This window comes from Bombina bombina, chromosome 5 (assembly GCF_027579735.1).
Source record: "Bombina bombina isolate aBomBom1 chromosome 5, aBomBom1.pri, whole genome shotgun sequence".
NCBI classification, from domain to species: Eukaryota; Metazoa; Chordata; class Amphibia; order Anura; family Bombinatoridae; genus Bombina; species Bombina bombina.
The window spans coordinates 458250384-458267481 of NC_069503.1; the positions used below are offsets into that span (position 1 = coordinate 458250384).

A 17098-nucleotide genomic window follows, 5' to 3' on the forward strand; every position below is an offset into this window, starting at 1 on the left:
ATGGAGCGTACGGCTTATTGACGTCCTATGTACAGATACTCCAATCTCTGCTGTGGAACTCTGCAGCTCCTCCAGGGTTACCCTAGGTCTCTGTGCTGCCTCTCTGATTAATGCCCTCCTTGCCCGGTCCATGAGTTTTGGTGGGTGGCCGTCTCTTGGCAGGTTTGCTGTTGTGCCATGTTCTTTCCATTTTGTTATGATAGATTTGATAGTGCTCCTGGGGATCATCAAAGATTTGGATATTTTTTTTATAACCTAACCCTGACTTGTACTTCTCAACAACATTGTCCCTTACTTGTTTGGAGAGTTCCTTGGTCTTTATAGCAGTGTTTGGTTAATGGTGCCTCTTGCTTAGGTGTTGCAGCCTCTGGGGCCTTTCAAAAAAAGGTGTGTATATGTAATGACAGATAATGTGACAATTAGATTGCACACAAGTGGACATCATTTCACTTATTATGTGACTTCTGAAGGTAATTGTTTGCACCAGAGCTTTTTATGGGCTTCATAACAAAGGGGGTGAATACATACGCACATGCCAATTTTCTGTTTTCTATTTCTAAAAAATAGTTTTATGTATATATTTTTCTCATTTCACTTCACCAACTTAGACTATTGTGTTCTGATCCATCACATAAAATTCAGATTAATAAAACATTGAACTTAAGACTGTAATGTAGCAAAATAGGTAAAAAGTCAAGGGGTGTGAATACTTATGCAAGGCATTGTATGTGTGTGTATCTATCTATCTATCTATCTATCTATCTATATATATATATATATAAATATATATATATATATACTCTGCAATATACTAATATACTTTCATTATTTAACTGTCCCTAACTGGTCACAGCAGAGGAGGTAAACTAAGTTACAACATGGTCGCTCCCATTGTTTTATAGACACTAAAACTTTAAACTATTTTTTTTCAATAAACTAATGAAACTTTTAAAAAAATACATCTACATGTTATTCTCAGACTAAATGCACCATTCTACCTAGCCTTTATCTAGTGTTAATTAAACAGTTCTTGTTTTCATATCTCCTTTGTCAAACGTTGATTAACTATTTACATTAAAAGGGAGAGGAAAATCAAAATGAAACTTTCATGATGCAACTAAAGAGACTTTTCAGTTTACTTCCATTATTGCATTTAATTTATTTTCTTGGTATGTATTAGTATGTGCCTTTTGTTAGTGATCACCAGATGTGTCCAAATAAGTCCCCATAGTGCTTTGCTGCTCCAGAACGGACTTTAACGTATGTGTTTTAAAAATGTTTATGTATTAAAAAGAACAATTCTCAAGAAATTGATAACTAAAACAGTGTGTCTACTTGCACTGTGGGTATGCAAGTTTTAAAACTGGTTATTTACCAAAAGAAATATAAATATGCTTGCAAAACAAAAAAACCTTAACTCATTTTCTCTATACAAATACTTTTCTATAATAATATTAAGATATATCAACAATAACTGTTTATTGAAGTTGCTATAGTAACTTTTATATGGTATGTAAACCTTTCAAGGCTGTGAAAGTAGTCTCTGGCCTCAGGGAATTAAACAAAGAATAACTCAAGAAGTGAAACTGATAAATAATACTCACCTGGGATTTTTTCTGGAGTTCCTGAAAACACCAATTCAATTTTTCCATATTCAGGGAATCTGTCATCTGTTACAGAAAAATATAAATCATATTTATTACAACTCAGGATTTGCTCAGTTCTTTTTAGCTTAGTCACATTGATCAAACATTCCAGCATATATCTGTATGGTACAAACAAAGAGAAACCACTTCTACTATTACATATATTATATATTATTATTACATATTATGTACTAACCTAGTGCTCAGTCAAAGGGACACAGTACCAAAAAAAATATCAACACTATAAGAGAGACAATATTAAATCTGTTGGTGTGTGTGTATATCAGCCTATTAGTGCTGGTACCCAATATACAACTGGCACTGCTGTATTCGTTTAATTCTAAAATTCAATAGCGTTTAATTCAAAATTGTTAAAAATAATGCAACATGAAACCCCAAATGTATAATGTATATAAATAGGCACAATATTATATACATTAGTTAACTTCAGTTTTGGTTTTACAACACACAAGACCAAACAGGTCCTACTGAGCAAATACTAAGCCTGTGTATGGATGGACAGTATACAAGTAGTTGTCAGTATGCACTGATTCAGAGCTGGTTGTAGTGGTTTAATTTGCTTTTCTTTGCTTGGTAACATGGCAGTATATACATGTCTCTTTAATATTTTTATGTTTTCTATTGTATCTATGGATTACAAATTGTTAAAGGGACACTATGATTCAAAATGTGCATGATATAATGCATTCCAAATAGAATAAACACATAGGTAAAGCCATTCCAACAAGGATTTCCACTCCAAAGCGCAAAGTGGCCAGTGATTGGTAGCTATGTGCACCTGTCACATTTGCTGACTAGACATGTAAGCTCAAGATGCTGCAATGTTATTACATTAGACTGTTCCTTTAACTAAATTAATTCAAAACAAACAATGGTGCTAAATCCATGACCTTATAAAGCATAAAGCTGATGATCTGTGTCTAATATAGAGCAAAGTTCTCACCCTTATTTGCGTGATCCAGCTCGTCTTTGGCAAACATCAGCCTATTGCCATGAACTGCGCCAGTGTGAAACTGCAGTCTGAAAACAACGTCACGTGTGGAGGAACGATACTTCTTATGGTAGCACTTAAGCTGTTCATAAAACGGGGAACAAACTCAATTAAATCAGTTTTGAATGAACAACCACACAGAAGATAATCAAAACAAAAATAGTAAGTACACATAAGCATTTTGGATCTTCAAGCTTAAGACCAGAAGACCACATGGTTTTAACATTGATAGAGATGTCATTAATTTTTGGACCCATCAACGTTAAACACTACATCATAGTCTTCGAAGTCTCAACTATCTATATTATACTTAGTCTAATGAACCTTTCTGAGAACCAAGGGAATACTTGTTATGGTCGTGTTGTATTAGAGGAGTAGTAACATTTTTGTTAAGTTAATCCTCCCTCTGTAAACAGCACTCTGAAGTGTATTGTATACGGTTAGTTTGATATGTTGCAATAGTGAATAATCTTACTTAAGATTTAGGGTGATTCACTATATATGCACTGTACTGATAAGATCCTACATATTTGATAGGATATCTCCCTTCCTTTACCTCTTGAAGTGCTTATTATTATTATTTTTATCCCTTTTGGATTAGTACACTGTCTCCTGTTTTTTGTTTACTAGTTATTGGTATTATTTATTTCTATTAATTATTTTTCTTGATATATATTGGGTGATCAGTTGGTTGATACATAGGGGTTTCAATATGGGTACTTATTGTATCCTACCCTTAAAGAACCTTGAACATTGCTGAATTAGACTTGATTCCAGGTTATATGAATGTGGAAGTGTTTGCTCATTTCATACAACATAACCGATTCACTTCCAATATTTGGATATTTAGGACAGTATTTGTTTCATTATTAATTAAATATTGGTATCTTTAATTATACTGTTACTATTTTACTATCAGGGATGAGTAAGATTAGTTTATAATTCATTTACATCTATAATGTCGTAATCATTCTAACAAAGAAATGTATTTCTCATATTCTATCTGATTGCCATCTCATTCTGTTTTTTGTGATCTACAATGTGTTTGTAACTTGTATATAGTGTACAGGTACTATCCCTTTAAATCTCTGACAAGTAATTCTCACACCTGAGGACTCAGGTGTATATAAAGAGCTTTTGACACCTTTATCGTTAGTCCATGAATAAGGCAGGGGGCTGCCGAAACGCGTAGGTCCTTTCTTTCACTTGTCAATAAGGGATTAAGCTTTTATGCTTTTTATCGTGTGTTTCCAATAAAGAACTTTACTTTACGCCTTGAGGCTTGCTGGTCATCTTTTGCTGCTGTTACACATACGGTTTGCATAATTTGTCAAATTTGAAATCAAGTATGAAATAGTCATTTTGTGAAAAGAAATGCTTCAGTTTTTAATATCTAGCACCCATGAATCAATTCATTGTTAGGTTTCATAGCGAAAGGGAGCAAAAAATGCTACATAAAGTGTGTTCCATCCAGTCATTATAAGGTTAATTCTGCTCATGCAGCGCTATACCTTGTAAACAGGTAATGCAGTTGGAGGGCGTAACTTTTTCTATCTAATGGGGTAGTTTTATATGCTTTTTATTTGTGTGTAAGGTGTAGCACCTCAGGCTATGATTACGGCTGACTGCCAAAACGCGTAAGCCATTCAGTGCTACGCCCTCTTACCTTGCTTGTATATGGAATCTTCCTACATGTTTTAAATCTTTGGATCAATAAATGTTACTTTTTAATTACAAGCGGGACTGTTTCTTTTTCTTTCTCCAACAAATTATCCGACAAAATGAAGTTTGTGAATATTTCATATAATGCACACCAAGTCTGCTTCCTGCATAAAAAGATGGTTTTATACATAACACAGTGTTTAAAACTATACTTCTATATCTTGCTGCACTGCTCGACCTGAAACCATTTTATTCATTAGCTTAGAAAGTTAATTGCACCAGGCTATCTTCTACAATAAGTGTTCTCCAACATCTATCCCACAAGTAGGGATGGGCGAATGTTTTGCAACTTTCGAAAAAAAGAAACAAATTTTAACACATTTGTTCGTTAATTTTGAATGTTTGTGCAACATATATTTAAATGTAAAAGTATTTCTAAGGCTCTCTTAAAATGTAATATTCAATTAGAATTTTTCTAATAATACAATTCGAAATATGCAAAATTTGAATTTGAAAAAATCAAATCGATAAGTTTGTAATAGTAGTTCTAATAATCTCTTTAAACGTAATATTCCAATAAGAAACATTCAAATTGATACATTTGTATCTATTATGTATGAATTATTAAATTCCCTACCACATGAACTATTAAACTTTTCAATAGCATTTGTTAAACCAAATGTTACATTTAACATTTCAAATGTGGATATTCAATCTAATTATGAACATTCGAAAACGAAAGGAACATTCGAACACCAGAAATACTATTCAATTGCCAAATTTTAATGGATTTTTTTTTTTAAATCAACATTCGACTGCTCAAAACGAATGTCCACAGGAGTATTCGTTCTATCAAACTAATTACACTTTCGCCCATCCCTACCCAAAAGCCAATTTAATCTGGCCCTTAGCTCCTCCTTATTTTGTTCTATAAAAACATCAGAATGGCAGACCTGGTATCAATGTGAACATTCTTTGTGACATTCAAATGACAAAATGTAAACATTTAAGATTATGCGCCTGATGGGAGGGAGGTGAGAATGAACTTATCTCTGCAAGTGCAAAATAGTAAACTGTCACTACAAGCAATATGCCTGCTTTACTCTCTGTACAACAAGGGCCAGTAAAGTACATGTTAAACATGAACATTTCATTATTCAAATAAAGTATGCAATTTTAAAAAAAGGTTTCCAATTTACTTATATGATTAAATTTGCTTTCTTCTCATGGTATTCTTTTTAAAGAGATACCTAGATAGGTAGTGTGCACATGCTTGGAGCACTACATGACAGGAAAAGGAGCTGTCATCTAGTGCTCTTGCAAATGTACAACATTCTCGCAAAACTGGTGCCACATAGTGATGTAAACATGTGCACACTCCTGAGCTTACTTCCACGCTGTTCAACAAAACATATCAAGAGAAGTAAGAAAATTTGATTAGATTGGTAAATTGGAAAGTTGTTTAAAATGACATGGGCTATCTGAATCCCAAAAGAAATAAAAATGTGTTTTATGTCCCTTTATCACTTGTTTGTTAAAAACAAATGTCCAATGTTCAGCAAACACTTGACATTTGTTTAGGACAAACAAACGTTACCAACAGTTGTTATTTTGAATAATTCACCCATCCCTAGCATCTTACTGTAAAGTTACCCCCTTCCCCCCTACATTACTATTATTCCTCGATACAGTAAATTGCAAACAAACAAAAATAACAATGCATAAGCGAAAGGATTTGGAAAAATAAAATTTAAATACTTTAAGTTCTGTGTGCAATAATGCTGTCCAAATTGGCTTGCCTATGCAAATATTCTAACAGAGATGTGCACGTGAGACTTATTCTATACTGGTAGAAAGTGTAGCAGAGTAGGAGGCAGGATACATTAGCCTCTCCATCTTCTGCTTTTATTTAGCGCTCAGACTTCTAAACTGCCCATTTTCAAGGAAACATAGGATGATTTAGTGTTATATGTGGGGTGACAGGAGTGGAAGGAAAGAGGGAAACAGGAATTATTAACGTTGGTTAACAAATTATCACAGGCAGGAAGGGGGAGCAAGTGTACGCTAGTAATTCTTAGGACATCTGTCATATACTGAGAATGATATAAACTGTGGATGCTTTTCTTCCAGTGACAATGACTTTACAACTACTTCATAACCTTGTTGAATGTATATATTTTCTTATGTAAAGATTACTATTAAGCTCCTCGGTATTTGCTCTTACCATTTAAAGTGCCATATCCTAAAAGGGCTAATTAAAAGGACAGTCTAGTCAAAATTAAACTTTCATGATTCAGATAGGGCATGTAATTTTAAACAACTTTCCAATTTACTTCTATTATCTAATTTGCTCAATTCTTTAGATATCCTTTGTTGAATAAATAGCAATGCACATGTGTGAGCCAATCACACAAGGCCTCTATGTGCAGCAACCAATCAGCAGCTACTGAGCATATCTAGATGTGCTTTTCAGCAAGTGATATCAAGAGAATAATGAAAATGAGATAATAGAAGTAAATTAGAAAGTTGTTTAAAATGACATGCTCTTTCTAAATCATGAAAGAAAAAAATTGGGTTTCATGTCCCTTTAAGTAAAAATAGTTTGCTTAAATTTTTTTTAAAATAAATTGCTGGCAAGTATTTTAATTTTGTTTTTCAAAAATAAGCAAAAATACTTAAATAGCCATGCAGTCTGTTCCACCCCCCCTTATCAGTGTTTAGACACGTGCATTGTATTTCAACTGAGTTCACAGCTTCTAAGCATGCTCCAGCAGACAATCACTATGCACTTTTGCATTCTACCAAAGCAACAATAGATATAGATGCAGCTATAGAATAAAATGTGTGTGTGTGTGTGTGGGGGGGGGGGGAGTTAGAGCTTCACAATTCAGAAACTTAAAATAAATGGTTAATGGTGAAGCACTGCAGTACAACTTTGCAGGTAAAGTAATTAAAATACTTATTATATTTTGTCTCTTTCCCAACTGGTTTTATGTCCCTTTGTAGATCACAGATATTTAAAGGGTTTTACGCAATAAACAAATGCTATATATAATGAAGCATGCAAAGCAAAGATTAGTCAGAGTAATATGTTGATGTACTTTTTTCATTTATATTAGTTGTTTAAAGGGACAGTTTGCCCAAAAGAAGACTGAATTTTATTGAATTAATCTGTCTAAAATAAAATGATGTGTGTGTGTTTTTTTTGTTTTTTAAACGTCCTGAAGCAGATTTTTATTTAGCAAAATGCTGTTTCCATGGTCTGGTAAGGATACCCACTTGTTTAATTTCTGGCCGTATGGCCACTCGAGCAGAGTCCCTTCTGTGCAGGGCGCATACTCCAGCCCCCATGGTGACGTCACCGCTAGTGTGAACACGGTGCACGCTACACTTGGCTATACAGGTCTGAACTCCTGCTCTCTCTGCTCACAGCTCCCCTGACCCCGCTCCAGTCCTGCTGCTAACAGTCACAGCGCACAGAGCACTCATCATCCTGTGAGCACTGAAGGCTATTGTGTTTATGCGCTCTGACCGGTTCGTTCTGTAATGGGGCTGTAATTTATAACAAACTGGATACGGCCCCCTTACAGAATTATCCAGCCAGAGCGCATAAACACAACAGCCTTCAGTGCTCACAGGATGATGAGAGCTCTGTGCGCTGTGACCGCAGCGGGGTCAAGGGAGCTGTGAGCGGAGAGAGCAGGAGTTCAGACCTGTATAGCCAAGTGTAGCGCGCACCGTTGAAGGGAAATCTCCCTTATACTCTATGGACTTGGAACCTATCACTGTGCATGCTAGAAGGGTAATAGAGTACCTGCCTTATTTTATCGTGTCTACATGCTGCAGTTTCCTGGCTGTTATGACACAAATGCCTTATAGAGCTGAGTACAGACACTTTGATATTATTTGTTAGTTATACATATACACACACGTCTGTAAATGTTATAACTCTAAGCCATTCATATAATGCCAGTGGTTGCTTTGAATAATAACATTTACAGATGTATGTGTATATAACTAACAAACTGGATACACCCCCCTTTAAAAGATCCAGTCAGAGCTGAGAGCACATAAATACAACAGCCTTTAGTGTTCACATAGTGCTAAATTTGCAAACTTAGCATAGAATTGCATAATGCAACTTGATTGGCCATGGCCCATGGGGCAGGGTAATAAAGTTTCTAAGCACAGCCCTTACATCAGGGCGTTCCAGGGTTGTCTGGCAGAAGGGAAAATAAGAAAGGAAAAAGGTTAAAAACTATATATTTCCTTATTACAATATTTATGTTTTAGATTCTACTTTACTTGTTAACAGAGTTATTGCTGCTAAATGATTATATCTCCTGAATGAACTGGTCCTTTAAGTGTAAAGGTTTAGTTTCTCTTGAGTACTTTAGTTTCTATAACATATTGGGTACGGCCATGTTGAAATTTATGTTTTTACCATCTATCACTCTCCTGCTGAGAGCAATTAGACAAATATAAATCAACAAAAGAAAGTGTGCAAACAAGGCAGTGTTGAATATAGGATTGTTAAAGGGACAGTCTAGTCAAAAATAAACTTTCATGATTCAGATAGGGTATGTAATTTTAAACAACTTTCCAATTTACTTTTATCATCAAATGTGCTTTGTTTTCTGGTAATTCTTAGTTGAAAGCTAAACCTAGTTAGGCTCATATGATAATTTAATAAGTCCTTGAAGGCCGCCTCTTATCACATGCTTTTTTATTTGCTTTTCACAACAGGGGAGTGCTAGTTCACGTGAGTCATATAGATAATATTGTGATCACGCCCATGGCTTGTGGCAGACACTGCACTAATTGGCTAAAATGCAAGTCAATAGACAATAAATAAAATGTCATGTGATCAGGGGGCTGTCAGAAGACGCTTAGATACAAGGTAATCACAGAGGTAAAAAGTATATTAATATAACAATGTTGGTTGTGCAAAACTGGGGAATGGGTAATAAAAGGCATTATCTATCTTTTTAAACAATAACAATTCTGGTGTAGACTGTCCCTTTAAGTAACAGGATTTCCTCACAGTCTTGTTTGCACAATCTTTAATTGCATGTTTTACACCCTTAATTGTCCTCAGCAGGAGAGCTAGGGATAAAGCCAAGGTTCTAATATGTCGGTGCGCATTACTTTATACAAACTGAGTGCAAATTGGGAATGTTAAAAAAAAAAAAAAAAATTTACAAGAAAAGAGATCAAAATAAATAAAAGTATATTACAAAGTTGTTTTTTTAACTATACATAATTAAACATGGTATAACTGTTTAATGCCCCTTTAAAAGGGACAGTGTATACCAGAATTGTTATTGCTTAAATAGATAGATAACGCCTTTACTACCCATTCCTCAGCTTTGCACAACATTGTTATATTAATATACTTTATAATATTTAAACCTCTAAATTTCTGCCAGTTTCTAAGCCACCACAGACAGACTCTTAATCACATGCTTTTTAATTTTATTTTCACAACAGGAGACTGCTAGTTCATGTGAGCCATAAAGATAATATTGTGCTCACGCCTGTGGCTTGTGGCAGACACTGCACTAATTGGATAAAATGCAAGTCAATAGATAATTAAAAAAGTCATGTGATTAGGGGGCTGTCAGAAGATGCTTAGATACAAGGTTATCACAGAGGTAAAAATTATATTAAAGGGACAGTCCAGTCCGAAACTAACTTTCATCATTCAGATAGGTCATGTAGATTTAAACAATTTTCCAATTTACTTCTATCACCAATTTTGCTTTGTTCTCTTGGTATTCTTAGTTGAAAGCTAAACCTAGGAGGTTCATATGCTAATTTCTAAGCCCTTGAAGACCGCCTCTCATCTCAGGGCATTTTAACAGTTTTTCACCACTAGAGGGTGTTAGTTCATGTGTTTCATATAGATAACACTGTGCTCACGCACGTGGAATTCCTAGGAGCCAGCACTAATTGGCTAAAATGCAAGTCTGTCAAAATAACTGAATTAAGGGGGCAGTTTGCAAAGGCTTAGATACAAGGTAATCAAAGAGGTAAAAAGTTTATTAATATAACTGTGTTGGTTATGCAAAACTAGGGAATGAGTAATAAACAGATTAGCTATCTTTTAAAACAATAAAAATTCTGGTGTAGACTGTCCCTTTAATATAACTGTGTTGGTTATTCAAAACTGGGGAATGGGTGGTAAGGCATTATCTATCTTTTTAAACAATAACAATTTTGGAGTAGACTGTCTTTTTAAAGTAAAATTGCTTAATTTAATCATATTGCAAAGCGCTGTTGAACCAAGGCCTAAACAAACTGCTGGATGTAGCAGGCAGATATCACTATGAAGCATCTTGTTCCAACCTCTCAGATGCTTCAGTGATATTACTTCCCAGGATTTAAGATTCCATTGTGGTGTGACATCCCCTTCCTATTTACATTCCACAAAAACTTCTCATGAACACTGGGACATGTACAGATTTGTCTTTTTACATTTTTTGAAGTGGCTAAGTGTTGTTTCCTTACAGTGTGATGCTGAAAAGAGAATATTACAGGTAATAAAAGGTACTTGTTTACAAACCGTATGTACAAATGTGTGCGCGCAGGGGCTAGGAGCAAAAAGGTGATGTGGATAAAAGAAAAAAGGAAGAGGGGACTAAAAAAACTCAAATTATGTCAGGCCTTCAGCTGAATAGTGACATACTATAGTACAAGTGAAATTAAAGGTATATTAAACCGTAAACAAAAGCTAGATTATAATGATGTATTCAAAGCAAAGATTAGCCTGAGAATAACACGTAGACATATAGGTGAAAAAGATTAGTTTTTATAAAGTAATGGGTGCTGCCATGTTGAAACCTAGGTTTTCCCTTTTAGATCTCTCCTGCTGAGGACATTTAGCGGCAGATATAAAAAGAGGCAATAAAAAAAAAAAAAAGTATAAAAAAAGCAAGGCTGTGTGGAATATAGGATTCTTAAAGTAACTAACAGAATTTCCATAACAGCTTATTTGCATAATATTTTAGTCTGTTTTCCATCTGTCCCTAATTGTCCTCAACAGAAGAGATAGATAAGGGGAAAACCTGGTTCCAACATGGTGGCACTGATTACTTTATAAAAATTCAGTGGAATTGAGGAAACCAACAATTTTCAAAAGTTAAAACATGTATATTGTCCCTTTATTAAAAAAAAGTTTTACAACTGTTAAGAATTGAGTGCATTTTTATCATACCTATGGTGCTAACTAAACCGGCTCATTTGATTACTGGGGACCTATATCATGGTGTAAAATTCACTGGAGTCATGTGCATAAGGCAAGTTTTTCAGCACATGCTTCTATCTTCAATCCAATATATAAAAGCAATACTTCAGATGTCTAATGAGCCCAGACCATAGACAATACTTGCTGCACATTCCTAAAACCAATATGTTACACAACAAATGTTTTTCTGAACTAAATTAGTTTCCATTAGCGGTTCAGTGTAAATGGAATATAATTACCATGTTGCTTTTGAGGTACATCATATGTTAACATTTTTTTTTTTTTTAAAGGGGCATGGAAACCGAACTTGCCAGCAATTTGTAAAAAAAAAATTATGCAAACTATTTTTAATTAATTAGCCCTTTTAGGATATGCACTGATCTCAACCTGTTGTATGGCACTTTAAACATTCATGATTAAAAAGGAGCAATCAAGTGCTTTTGAGAAAAACTAAATTTATGCTTACTTGATAAATATTTAAGTATTTATTTCTTGACACAGTGAGTCCACGGATATTCATAATTACTGTTGGGAATATCACTCCTGACCAGCAGGAGGCGGCAAAGAGCACCACAGCAAATCTGTTAAATACCACTCCCCTACCCACAATCCCCAGTCATTCGACCAAAGGGAAAGGAGAAAGGAAGCAATATAAGGTGCAGAGGTGCCTGAGGTTTATATAAAAATAAACTGTCCGAAAAATACAGGGCGGGCCGTGGACTCACCGTGTCAAGAAATAAATACATTTATTAGGTAAGCATACATTTTGTTTTCTTTCTAATGACACAGTGAGTCCACGAATCATCATAATTACTGTTGGGAACCAATACCCAAGCCAGAAGACACGGATGATAAGGGAGGGACAATACAGTAAACCTAAACAGAAGGCACCACTGTTTGAAGAACCTTTCACCCAAAAGAAGCCTCAGTCGAAGCAAAAGTATCAAATTTGTAAAATTTAGAAAAAATGTGCAAAGATGACCAAGTGACAGCCTTGCAAATCTGTTCTACAGAAGCTCCATTTTTGAAGGCCCAAGAAGAAGAAACAGCCCTTGTGGAATGAGCCGTGATTTTCTCAGGAGGCTGCTGTCCATCAGTCTCATATGCCAGGCGAATAACACTCCTCAACCAAAAAGAAAGAGAAGTAGCAGTAGCTTTCTGACCCTTGCGCTTCCCAGAAAAAACAACAAATAAAGAAGAAGATTGACGAAAATCCTTAGTCGCCTGCAAATAAAACTTTAATGCGCGCACCACATCCAGGTTGTGCAACAAACGCTCCTTAAAAGAAGAAGGATTAGGACACAAGAAAGGAACAACAATCTCTTGATTAATATTACTATCCAAAACTACCTTTCGGAACCCTGCTAAAACTTCCGTAAAGTTACTACCTTGGTTGATTATATATGGAATATTGATCAATTTAAACATAAGTCAATTTATAAAGACCTGGCAATTTTGACCCTAGACGCTGTTAAAGCTTTTGATTGTATTACATGGGACCATTTATTTATAACACTAGTGAATTTTGATATTAAGGGCAACTTTGTTAGGTTTCTAAGTAAGCTATATTTAAATCCAATTTCCTTTTTGCTAATTAATGGTTCTATGTCATTACCAATTACATTACAGAGAGGCACGCAACAAGGCTGTCCGCTGTCCCCGCTTTTAACATAGCTCTTGAACCATTAGCAATACGATTAAGAGCCAGGCTACCAGGGATCAAGGTAGGTTCTTTTACCTCGAAAACGTTGCTTTATGGGGATGATTTATTGATATTCCTTGGAGATATTATTCAAGATATACCGATTATAACGCAATCTTTAGAGGAGTAAAGTTCATTTTCTGGTTACAAAGTTAATTTGGAGAAAAGTTAACTAATGAGGATTGGCAATCAGAGTAGGAAACGCGTGGCTCTGCCGTTTAGAGAAGTGGAAACAATTAAATATTTGGGTATTGAAATCTACAGAAACCCTAAAAATTGGTATAACGCTAATTTTACAACTTTATTTTCTAGGATTCAAGAGGATCTAAGATTATGGGCCTCTTTCCCGGTTTCTATTACGTCTAAGATTAACTTGATTAAAACTATAATTTTTCTGCGCATTTTGTACCCTTTGCAAAATTTACCCTTGTTTATCTTAAAGGGATACTAACCCAAATTTTTTTCTTTCATGATTCAGATAGAGCATGCAATTTTAAGCAACTTTCTAATTTACTCCTATTATCCATTTTTCTTTGTTCTCATGTTATCTTGATTTGAAAAAGCAGTAATGAAAGGTTAGGAGCCAGCCAATTTTTAGTTCAGCACCTGGGTAGTGCTTGCTGATTGGTTTGCTACTTTTAGCCACAAATCAGCAAGTGCTACCCAGGTGCTAAACAAAAAAATGGGCTGGCTCTAAAGCTTACAGTACTGCTTTTTTTAAGTCAAGAGAACAAAGAAAAATTGATAATAGGAGTAAATTAGAAAGTTGCTTAAAATCTCATGCTCTATCTGAATCATGAAACTGTGTTTAGTATCCCTTTAAATAAAGATTTAAGCAAACTCTCTTCTTGGTTTTCTCATTTTATTTGGAGTGGCAAGAAAGCACGTCTTTCTTTAGATAGACTCATGCAAGACCATACTTTTGCTGGCTTAGCTTGTCCGAATTTGCAGCTATATAATTTGGCTACTATGCTCAAAATTGCTATTGACTGGTTGGCTGAGACGGAATTAGTCTCTACGTATGAGCTAGAAACTTATTTGATTGCTCTGTGGTCACATAAAACTATTTTGCATTGCCCTATTCAGAGTTTACCGGCTAATATTAAACCTCTCCTTTCTTTTAAAAACATCATTCAAGCCTGGCAAAAGTGTTGTTCATTGTTGCAGATTGACTTCACATACTCAGAATATATTCCTATAATTGGCAATCCGCAATTCACCCCCGCTATATATCACAAAGTTTTTAGAACTTGGTCAGACAAAGGACTGCGTAATATTCAGCAGTTGTTGGATGACAATCAAATTTTAGTGGCTGGGCAAATCTTTCAACGTTATGATCTTATGCATAATAATCTTTTCGCCTATTTTCAACTGAGGCACTATATGCAGTCTCAGAATTGGCCTACTTCTATGGAGGTCGCATGGTCCGATATCAGGAGGTGTATACTTAAATTTAAAAATGGTAAAGCCTCAATCTGACTAATATATGACATTATGTTGTCCAAGCAGGGAGCCAGATTCTTGGATAGACTAAGTAAGTTCTGGCGTCTAAGTATCCCAACAATAGATAATGAGAGAATCCAGGTAAGCTTTCATAGTCTAGCTCAATGCCAGATTGCTATAAGTTGGAAGGAGTCGCATATGAAATTGACCAATAATTTTAATTTATCCCCGCTCAAAGTTTCTAGATATTATCCCTTGAATTTGTCTACTTGTCCCTGCTTTTCCAACAGAGATGCTGATTTGGCACATATGTTTTGGTATTGTCCCAAAAAGTTATGTATTGGTTTAATGCAATACATTTTACGTCGTTTACATTATCTCTAGAGGAGATTATTTTTTTGATTATTAGATCCAATGTGAATTCAATGATAATAACCTTAAATACCGTCATAATGATAGTAAGATATCTTATCTTAAAAAATTGGAAAGCCAAGCGGACACCAAGTTTCTCTCAAATTTTGAAGGAGATTCAATTCCAAATTATCTATGAATCATTTCATTTGTTACTCGCAACGGAGGAAAGAATAGGAGGGTTCCTGGGTAGATGGGCTGCAATTATTAAATATTTTTCAACTCCAAAACAAAAACGATTATTGTCCCCTTTTTTGTCATCTATTAGTTTCGCGGAACTAGTCTTAGCAGAAGTGTTCCCCGGGACATGGATTACAAATAGTAGAGAAATTAATTAATAATCAGTTTCGGGGAGGCAGCATAGTGTTATCTAGGTGTCAATTAGAGATGTCTCAGGACGCGGGAGGATGTGGAGAACATATGCTAGAGGTTGTTGATTGCCGAGTTAAGATCCAGTAGGTACCCTGAAGGTTAGGAAGATTTCCAAGTGGGGGGTTTTCACTCTGAGGGGGATGGGGTTTTCTCCTCTTTTTTTTTTCTCTTTCTTTTCTTTTTATCTTCTGTTTGAAAATGCCAGGTAGCTTTTGATTTATTGATATGTAAAGCTAAGAGGTTGTATATGAGTAGGTCAGGACACTGTCTTTTTTTCTTTTTTTTTTTTTAGTTTTCTTATTTCTTTATAAAGATGATTATGTCAGTGTCCTGTGTGACACTATTTGATGCTGTCTCGCTACCAGTTGGCACCAATAAAAATATTAAAAAAGAAAAATAAGGAAAGGAGATTCACACTGCAACGCTGAAAGCTCCGAAACTCTTTGAGCCGAAGAGATAGCCACCAAAAACAAATCCTTCCAGGATAACAATTTAATATCCAAAGAATGCATAGGCTCAAACGGAGCGTGTTGAAGAACTGTAAGAACCAAATTAAGACTCCAAGGAGGAGAAGCAAACTTAAACATAGGCCGGATTCTAAGCAGGGCCTGACAAAAAGACTGAACATCTGGCACATCCGCCAGACGCTTGTGAAACAAAATAGATAAAGCAGAAATTTGACCCTTCAAGGTACTTGCAGATAAACCCTTCTCCAGACCCTCCTGGAGAAAAGACAAAATCCTAGGAATCCTAAATCTACTCCAAGAGTAGCCTCTGGATTCACACCAATACAGATATTTACGCCATATCTTATAGTAAATCTTTCTAGTCACAGGCTTACAAGACTGAATCATAGTCTCAATAACCAAATCAGAAAAACCATGCTTAGATAATATCAAGCATTCAATCTCCAAGCAGTCAGCTTCAGAGAAACGAGATTTGGATGAAGGAAGGGCCACTGAAGAAGGTCCTTCCTTAACGGAAGACTCCAAGGTGGAAAAGATGACATCTCTACCAGATCTGCATACCAGATCCTACGAGGCCACGCCAGAGCAATAAAAAGCACTGACGCCATCTCCTGTCTGATTCAAGCAATGACCCGTGGAAGCAGAGCGAATGGAGGAAAAATATACGCTAGACTGAAATCCCAAGGAACTGCCAGAGCATCTATTAGTACAGCCTGAGGGTCCCTTGACCTCAACCCGTACCTCAGAAGCTTGGCATTCTGACAAGATGCCATGAGATACAGCACCGGCTGTCCCCACTTGAGGACCAAGCTGGAAAACACCTACGGATGTCTGCTCAGAAAATCTTTGGAGACAGATCCGTATAATCCCCGTTCCATTGACTGAGCATGCATAACTGCAGAGGCCTGAGATGGAACCGAGCAAACGGAATGATGTAGATGACTGACACCATCAGACCAATAACCTCCATACACTGAGCCACTGACAGCCGAGGAGAGGACTGAAGAGCAAGACATGAGTTGAAGATCCTTGATCTTCTTGTTTCTGTCAGAAAAATCTTAAATGGTTTTTAAGAATACCGCCCTTGTAGCCAGAATCAAGGAACTTTTTCCTAAATTCACCTTCCAACCATGGGAG

The 17098-nt window shown here is 35.7% G+C and overlaps 1 protein-coding gene across 1 annotated transcript in view; it reads right to left on the reverse strand.

Moving 5' to 3' along the window:
* The window catches only part of TNS3 (tensin 3), a 588043-nt gene that overhangs the window by 235033 nt on the left and 335912 nt on the right, over positions 1-17098 (reverse strand). Inside the window, exons 15-16 of the mRNA XM_053714333.1 lie at positions 2611-2740; positions 1605-1670 (exon numbers count right to left, since the gene is read on the reverse strand). Coding sequence (XP_053570308.1) covers positions 1605-1670; positions 2611-2740 — 196 coding nt within the window. The remainder of the gene's footprint in view (positions 1-1604; positions 1671-2610; positions 2741-17098) is intronic.